The sequence below is a fragment of the Cucurbita maxima genome, unplaced genomic scaffold (assembly GCF_002738345.1).
Source record: "Cucurbita maxima cultivar Rimu unplaced genomic scaffold, Cmax_1.0 Cma_Scf00003, whole genome shotgun sequence".
Lineage (NCBI taxonomy): Eukaryota > Viridiplantae > Streptophyta > Magnoliopsida > Cucurbitales > Cucurbitaceae > Cucurbita > Cucurbita maxima.
The window spans coordinates 1,038,207-1,047,408 of record NW_019272019.1 but is presented as its reverse complement, the minus strand read 5'-3'; the positions used below and the strand labels follow the sequence as shown (position 1 = coordinate 1,047,408).

General features: G+C 35.8%; 1 protein-coding gene across 1 annotated transcript; it reads right to left on the bottom strand.

Annotated features, from left to right (window-relative positions):
* Positions 1 to 3,253: 3,253 nt before the first annotated feature.
* LOC111476799 (ABC transporter G family member 25-like) lies at positions 3,254 to 8,965 on the bottom strand. Its single transcript, XM_023120610.1, has 4 exons — positions 8,628 to 8,965; positions 8,324 to 8,548; positions 7,297 to 7,900; positions 3,254 to 4,433 (listed from the first exon to the last, which is right to left on the bottom strand). Exons 1-4 carry the CDS (start codon positions 8,715 to 8,717, stop codon positions 3,445 to 3,447), a joined length of 1,908 nt encoding a protein of 635 aa, XP_022976378.1. The 5' UTR covers positions 8,718 to 8,965; the 3' UTR covers positions 3,254 to 3,444.
* Between the last annotated feature and the right edge of the window lie 237 nt (positions 8,966 to 9,202).

Genomic DNA, 9,202 nt, shown 5'->3' with positions numbered 1-9,202 from the left:
TCTCCTCATTGAGCATAAATAGGTTGGGCATCTTCTCAACTAACACCAGTACAGGCTCTTCGTCATGCGTAAATGTGAGGTTTGCCTCATCATCCTACTTTCTTGTTGCGACACTCCACTATATAATGCATGTATTCTCCACAAGAGTAACACTTCATCATGCTCTTGTCAAGTGGTTGGCATCGTCATGAGTTTGTGAGATAATTTTACAACCTCCTTTGTCACCATGTTCGCAACCACGACCTTTGCTTTCTTTATTGTAGCTGTCGTGTCCCTTCGAAGCTAAAAAAGAAGAATCAATCGCATATTTCTTTTTCGTTCGTGCGAGCCACTCCTCATGTGTGAGAAAGTTTGGTATCGGCTCCCATCCAGCTTACCAGCTTGAGTTACACTGTTTGGTACCATTTCCTACATTGTTTACCCTTTCGAAGCTGTTTAACCTCATGAGAAGAGTGCAGTTTAACACCCAAATGGCTTAAATTAAGTTTTTTATACACACCCAAATGGCTTAAATTAAGTTTTTTTTTAGCTATAAAGTTGAATTAAGGGATACTTTTAACTATGTCCATGTCATGTCCTGATATAATCTTGTGGGGAAATATAGGTTAGAGTGGAGGACAAGGGGTGCCTCAAATCATTTTTAGGATTATCGAGCGGGTTCGACTCAAGCCAACCAAGTAAGTGGTTCCATTATCAGTTTGGTTGAAAAAATTGTCTTACGTATTATGATACGTGCTTCGTGGACCCTACATGCGTCATATGCTTAAATGTTATGTTATGTTATGCTATGCGATGTTATGTTATGATATGATACACTATACTATGATAAGTCATGCTATGCTATGTTATACTAGGTTACGATAAGCTATGATGGGTGATGATATGAATATCTGTCTGGTGCTCTGATAGTTCTAGATGATCTCCTCAATACATGCTTCGGTATCATTTGCTCTACATATAGTTCTTCAACAATAGTCTTGGAAGTTTCTTGTGTTTCTGCTATAATATCATTGAGTAAATTTTTCTACAACTCAAGCTTAACTCCCCTTGTTTCGAAGTCTCAGAACCTATCTTCTTTTTGTTTTTGTACAAGACATTTTCATCAAAGATCATGTTACAATGTCTTAAGATTTTTCTATTCTTATCATTCCAAAACACGTACCCGAACATGTCAAAACCATAGCCTATGAAGTAACACTTCATAACCTTAGCATCAAGCTTGTCTTTTTTTCTCTAGATCATCCAATATATGCAATGCAACCAAAACTTCTCAAGTGAGAATAATTGACTTCTTTTCCTCTTCTATCATTTTAAACTCCAAGGGCACTGATAGTCCTCTATTGATCAAATAGGTTGGCGTATTCACAGCAGCCGTCCATAATGTCTTTGGTAGTCCAAAATGAATCATCATGCTCCTTGTTCACTCATTTAATGTTCTGTTCATCTTTTTTGTAATATCATTTTGTCTTTGCCTTACCTAGAACTGTTCTCATTAATATAATTCACTCGGTTGCACAAAATGTTTTATGTTTTGACTTGTACTTTTATCCATGGTCAGACCCCAGACATTTGATTTCAAGTCGGTCTTATTTTCAACTTCAATTTTCAACTTTTTGAAGGTAACAAACACATCTGACTTATGTTTCAAAAAATAAATCCGTATCTTCTTGCTGAAATCATCAATGAAGGTAACGTAAAACTTTGATCCACCAAGTGATAAAACTAGAGAAGGTCCCCAAACATCATTTCCAACCACACTTTCTTCGGTTCTCTATCAGCCTTTATGAAATTAACTTGTTTCTGTTTGCCCATAACGCAGCTCTCAGAAAGACCCATATCAACAAACTTCAGGTTTTCTAAAACTTCTTTCGCAATCAACATCTTCATTCATTTGACGCTCACATGTCCAAGTGTATTATGCCATAGACTTGAATTAGAAGCACTCTCAGCTACAGGAATCATATTTATACATCCTGCAATGATGTATAAGGTTCCAGATTTTGTGCCACGTGCTACCACTATCACACTCTTCCATGCAAACTCTGCTGCATATCCAATATTATCCAACTAACCAATAGAGATCAAGTTTTTATTGAGACCAAAAATATATCTGACATCTTCTAATGCCCACTAATTTCCTACTAGAGTTTGTATGCAAACATCTCCATTCCCTTCAATCTTCAATGTTTTATTTTTGGCAAGATACACCTTCCCAAAATTTTATGATTTGAAGTTTTGAAACAATTCTTACTTGGAGACGAATGAAATGATGCACCCAAATCTAAAATCTAGGATTCAGTTAGGCTGTCCACACTAAGAATTAGAGCACCTTAATGCCTTCGGTTGAATTTACAGAACCATCATTCCCCAGATTTGTGATTCTGCTTCCTCTCTTGTTTTTCATACATATTCGACTATGCTTTTAACAAATTCAACATTATCTTCTCTTTGACAATGTTGAATGCCAATAATATCAGCCCTGGGCCTTTCGATTTTTTTAGATTTCACTACTCTGTGGTCATGGTATCTGGTTTCACCCCGAACAGGGGTTCGTGAAGATTTTTCTTATATAGGTAATCTTCAATCTACATCTTCTAGAAATTTAAATCAAATCCATCGAACTTCTCAACTCCAATCTTTGAGCTTTCCTTTTTCACAGATCGTGGTGAATTTCACTTAGCTCTGGTACTTGTTGTTAGGATTGTGCAACAACACACACTCGATCTACATGAACACAAAACATAGGAGATAGAAAATGCAATGAGGAATATTCGTTAGAAATTTATATTCATGACTTCAAGTATGTACAAAAATGGAAATTACAAAGAATACACCAAGTTTATTTTCAAACCACAATCTAATGGGTATATATATGGTTTAATTTAGTATACAAAGCTCTACCAATATAGCCATATGCAACATACAACTATCTATCATCTATAACTTATGTGATATAGTCTTTTACTATATATAGTTGTTTACTATAATATGACCATTTACTTCATATATCATATATAACTTTGCTATATATAACCATTGAATGAGTTATAAGTAGTAGACTCATAGCCTAACACAACCACACCGAGCACTCTCATAATTTTTCTCACATAATTCTAAACATTAGTTTCAAATTTCTCACATAATTCTAAACATTAGTTTCAAATTTCATCCTTAATGCTTTAAATCAAATTACAAAGGGGAAGAGAAAAATCATGGAAAACACGATTTTTCCAAAGAAATTTCAAAGATATCATTTAAAAGAGGGAAGTGGCTTCTCATATTGCATATATTCCTAGTAATATTACAACAAAAAACATTCATAAACTTTTTCTTGGCTATTTACATTTGCCCAAATCATCTTTGGAGAACCAAATGGTTAGTGGAAATCCATTCGAAGTGTGTCAAACGTGCATGCAATGCATGCTTCTCCTTCATTTAGGCTATCTATTTGATGCGTCTCAAAGCCAAATATGCCAATAACCTATACCCCACAAACATAAATAACAAAGCTCCAACGCTCAATGCAGGGCTTATTTGCCCTACCACGTCTTCTTCCACAAATTTACACCTTGCTTTGTCGGTTCCATGTCGTGAGCAACCGAGCAATGACCATATCTTGTCTCCGGGGCCATATTGCACATTGATGAAGAGCCTATAACTGTAATATGTCGCTGAAATGTATTTGATCCAAGCCATGCATGTTGGTACTTTGTGTACATAAAAACCACCCGTTAAGACAAATGCCAACATCGTCACGGTTACTACAGTGGAAGCTTGTTTAGCATCCATGATCGTGGCACCTAACGCAAGGCCAAGCCCTTGCGATACGAGCACGTAACCAAGGAGGACCGACAACGTCAAGAGAAAGGCACCGAGCTCTGGTTTTAGCTCGGCCATCCAATATGCAATCGTGAGGAAAATTGTTGGAAGGATGAGCTCCATAGGAAGGTCTCCAATGATTCTAGCCATGAAATATGATGATAGCGTGTACAAACCTGAAGCTCGTTCCTTAAGGAAGATTGCTCGCTCTTGAGGGAATGCAAAAACCGCGTTAAAGGAAGGGAAAACTCCCCAAAAAATTGAAATGAAGAAAAGAAGGCCGAGACGATCTTGAATATCTCGAAAATCTGAGTGCCACCACATCAATCCCGCGAGCATCGCCGCAGTGATAACTTGAAAAACTCTCAGGCCATTGAAAGTCTCGTGTTTTCGTTCTTTGAGATTTCTCTGAAGTAAGATACTCAATTGGTTACACCACATGAGGAGACTAGTTTTGTAAGTCAATCGTTCACGAGTTTTCGTTTCGAGCAACGTTGATGTCTCCATGCAAGCTGCCTTTACTCTTGGAGCCAAAAGAGTGTTGTAAGAAGTAATTAGGGTTTGCTTCATGTTGGGTTTCTCTCCTTCACTTGTATTTTCAACTTGGTATACATCTACATCCATGAAAATAAGACAAAATCAACTTCTAAATTCACATACCACACCAAAACTACAATTTTATTTTCACTAATCAAAAATACTAATCTGGCAAAGCATCTAGTTGGAATGTTTGAAGGGGTGGTCAACATAATTCAAAATAAAAATAAGAGCGTTAAAAAAATTCAATGACCCAGAAAATTGATCAACTTAATCTAATAGGTACCATTTAGATTGGACTATGAACTTATTTAAACTGGGATGAGTTTAAATAAATAAAAATTTTATAAATTAAGTTGGTTGATAGGTTCTTCTAAAACTAGATTGGGTTCAAACCAATCAATCCAAATTTATTATTTCTTACATGACTCGAACGACTTGAATCAACCAAACAAACCATCTAATAAAAAAAATGTTCCAACCATGCTACGAATCATGACTCTCGACAATGGTATGATATTGTCCACTTTGAGCATAAGCACTCATGACTTTGTTTTGGACTTACCAAAAGACCTCATATCAAAGGAGATGTAATCCTTACTTATAAACCTATGATAATTTCCCTAAATTAGCTAATGTGGGACTCCTTCCCAACAAACCTCCCCTCGAACAAAATACACTATAGCCTCTTCTGAGGCTTATGGAGCCCTCGAACAGCCTCCCCTTAATCAAGGCTCGACTCCTTTGGAGTTCTGGAACAAAGTACATCATTTGTTCGACACTTGAGTCACTTTTGACTACACTCTGGAGACTCACAACTTCTTTGTTTGACATTTGAAAATTAGCCAAGTTAAGATTTCCTCCCCACAATACTCTCCTAGAACAAAGTACACTATAGTCTTATAGCCTCTAGATCCACCCATGAACACTCCTATTTAAAGGACTAAAGAAAGACCCTTAAAATGCATGCACGTGTAGATTCTAAAACGGGATGTTTCCCATTATATAACTATCTTAATAATTTATTTCCCATGAACAACACAAAAGCATCAAATATTAAATATACCAAAAAAAAAAAAAACATTTAAAATAAGGAACAGCCATAACTCTTTTGAAAAAAACATTGACCATTGTTGGTGGTAAAGGCAAGAGTTCCACTAATGGTTGGTGCCTTCCACCAAGCACTTTGGGCGCCCATCATGCCCATTCCAAAATGCTATCATTATATCCCAATGGGACTGCCAAATCTCAGCCCTACACATGTCGCCCTACTCAACACGTGTCTACTCTAATCTACTTCTTTCAATATTAAAAAGATCAACGTAAATTCTAAACTTTAAACTCTAAACTCTAAACCCTAAATTAAACGACAAGAGATGTAAATTTGAATCTGACGTCACCCATAATTATATTATATTTTAAAAAGTAATTAAGAGCGGGATCCATTATGTACTAAAAATTGCCAAATCGAAACCTTCCCGCACTTTATAATAGTGGGTTTTCAAAAGCATATTATATATTTATATATGCATGTCTCCAACACATTAATGTTTTACCCTAAAGTTTTTATGTATCCTCTCTCACATATGATTCCTAATAACAACATTAAGAAAGGGGGAAAACCTCTCTTAGGCTTTACTCTTCACAAAGGGGTTTGAGATATTTATGTTTATAGAGACCTTTTAAAAGGCAAAACAAAAGCAAAAAACAACCCTTTAAGGATTAAAAGTTGTGGAGCTTTGTTCTCAAAAGTTGTGGTTTTTGTTTAACGAACGAAAGTGATTTGATACGTTGTATTTAGAGACGTTCCTGCCTCCTATTTCAACTTCTATCCGTGAATTTTTTATTTTTATTTTTATGAGTATTGAAATGGAGATTTCCTACCCGAACAGTCTCCATCCTTGTTAACCTAACAGGTAGAAATTTCTCCCCACCCTCTCTTCCATTCTCAACTTAATTCTAGATTTTCCATCCTATTCTAAGTGGGTCCCCATTTTTGGATGAAAGTCTACATCCCGTAATTTAGGGAATGATCATACTTTTATAATTAAGGAATATTATCTGTATTGGTTTTGGCCTTTTGGAAAGCCCAAATTAATACTCAAAGTGGACAAATATTATACTATTGTGTAGAGTCGTGTTCATCTAACACCCACAAAGGGGCTCCACAGGTTAATGAACAACTCTTATAGTATACTTCAACTAGTTACTTCGTAATTAAGGTATTGAATTTGAGACCCACTCAAAACAAACACACAAGTCCTCATATAGTGTATTTATATTGTAGGGAAATAAATAAATTAACAAAAAAAAACTATTTATTAAAATAATGTACAATATTAATAAACCATTTTTAAAAAATTAAAATAAAATAAAATAAAACAGGATAATTGAGGACTCTCTTTTTTGACAGCTTGCATTTTAATGAGTGGTCGGTCCCCTATTTTATGGTCATTTCAGGGAGAATTTAATTTTCTGACTTTTTATTTTTTTTATTTTTTTTATTTCTAATATATATATAAAACTATACATTAAATATATTTTTAATGTCAATTTAAGCCTAACTTAATTAATTTAGATATATTTTACGGATTATAATCACAATAATTTTCATTAAAATTATAGGAAAAGAACAATTAAAAAATGATTATTAATATTATTTTTTCTTTTTTTAAGGTGGTTGCTAAAGAAACCCTAAAAAGTTCTTCATGGATAATGAATACAATATCCACTAATTTATTTTAAAAAAAAGATAAAATAATAATTTTTAGACCCAAGAATTAATTAGTAAAAAAAAAATGAAAATTTTAAAATCAACCTACAAGCTTAATGTGATTTTCCATGGTTAATTAGCTCCTAATCAAAGTTAAATTATTGATAAATAAAAAATTAATGAAGATTTAAATACGACATGAAGAAAATAAATTAAAAAATACGTACCATTGGCGAGATCGAGGAGAAAATCAGCTGGGTTCATGGGAAAAGAAGGTGTGAACCCAATAGACTCAAAATAGCTCATTGCTTCACTTCCTTTGCCATAATACAAGCATCGCCCTTCCGACAGGACCAGCACCTTGTCAAAGGTTTGGTACACCCGGCTCGATGGTTGGTGAATTGAGGTCACTATGGTCTTCCCCTTGTGAGCCAGGGCAGCCATGGTGGTCACCAGCCGGTGTGCCGCGGTCGAGTCTAGCCCTGATGTCGGCTCGTCGAGAATTAGTAGGCTTGGGTTTATGAGCATCTCGTGGCCTATGCTCACTCTTTTTCGTTCTCCTCCAGAGACGCCACGGATGAAGGCGTTTCCGATGATCGTGTTTTGGCATTTCGTTAGTCCAAGCTCGACGATCACTGACTCGGCCACTGCAACTTTGTCTTGCTTTGAGAGGGAAAGAGGCAGGCGGAGGAGAGAGCAAAATATGAGAGTTTCTCGAACGGTTAAGTGTGGGTAGAGGACGTCGTCCTGTGTCACGAACCCGGTCCATCGAAGTATCGATTTGGAAAGATTTCGACCGTTAACCAACACTGACCCAGTTAGACCGTCGCCCTGTTATCAAAATAAGAGGGTCAGACCTCTTTTTGACTTAGATTTTGACTAAAAATGTTCATTTTAATTATTTAAAATTCATCTATAGAATCAAATAAATTAAATAGATATATATATTTAAGATATTTGACTATAAGAAAAGTAAAAATATGATACTTACAAAAACCACTATAGAAAACTAAATATCATACCAGATATTTGTATATAGTAAATGATTATATATAATATTTATGTTAAACAGTAATGGATGGTGAAATATCCTCAATCACACGAGATATTTACATACGATAAAAGGGAAAATATCATACAATATATTTGTATATAATAAAAGATAAAATATGGTATCTATACTAAACCATAATAGAATGCAAATATAATATATGTTATGTAAATCATAATTCAAGACTAAATATTTTTTAACACCTGTAATCTTCCGGCAAGAGCATTAAGAAGAGTTGACTTGCCACTTCCGGACGGGCCAAGAATGGCCAAAATCTCTCCCGGCGACACCATCCCAGAAACCCCATGAAGAATACTCCGTTCTTGAACGAGCGGCGCCGCCCCATCGCTCGACCCACATCTAAAAATCCGTCCAATAGTATTTCCACTCTTGTTCGTCACCTTCACTCGATAACTCACATCTACAAACTACAAACACGGAAAAATCGTCATAAAAACTCATCTAAACAAGAAACAAAATTTCTAGTTAAACTCGAAACATCCATACCTTAAGAGTAAGAGGACGAGAAGAAGAGGGAGAAGGAAGGTGAAGAGAAGAGACATCTTTAGCTTGAGCTCCACCAACAAAAGAAGGCATTTTTGGGGGAACTATATAAACTAATGTCTTTTTGGGGTTGTTTTGGGGATTGAAATGATAATGAAATGAGGGAGTTTATGGAGAGGAAGAGGGAAAGGAGGGAGGAACAAAGGGTATTTAATGGAAGGGAAGAGGGTATCAAAGTGGATGACACGTCAAAGTGAAAGGGAGCAAAGGGAGTGGAATGGCGTGGCGTGGCAGCTGCATATGGCAAAGATCAAAACCTTTTCTTTTTTTGCAGCTTCGGACCACTAACTCTTTTAAAATGTTCATACTTTGTTGGTTGATGTCATTTTTTGAGGTGATTCTTTCAAACTTTGCCTTTTGCTGCGACAGAGAGACAATGTTTGCCTCTTGCTAGATGGAGCAGAGAGGGCTCTTTAAAGACCTGTTGGTTTGCCTTGGAACTAGAGGTAGAAGAGAGAGAGAATAGGGGAGTGAAGCTATGAGACTGTCGTATTGGTTTTAGTAACGGATAAAATATA

Coding starts and splice junctions, on each gene's coding strand:
- LOC111476799 (XM_023120610.1), bottom strand. CDS start 8,717: ATGCCTTCTTTTGTTGGTGGAGCTCAAGCTAAAGATGTCTCTTCTCTT. Junction 8,549..8,627: donor CTCGTCCTCTTACTCTTAAG/GTATGGATGTTT, acceptor CCGTGTTTGTAG/TTTGTAGATGTGAGTTATCG. Junction 7,901..8,323: donor CTCTTGCCGGAAGATTACAG/GTGTTAAAAAAT, acceptor TTTTGATAACAG/GGCGACGGTCTAACTGGGTC.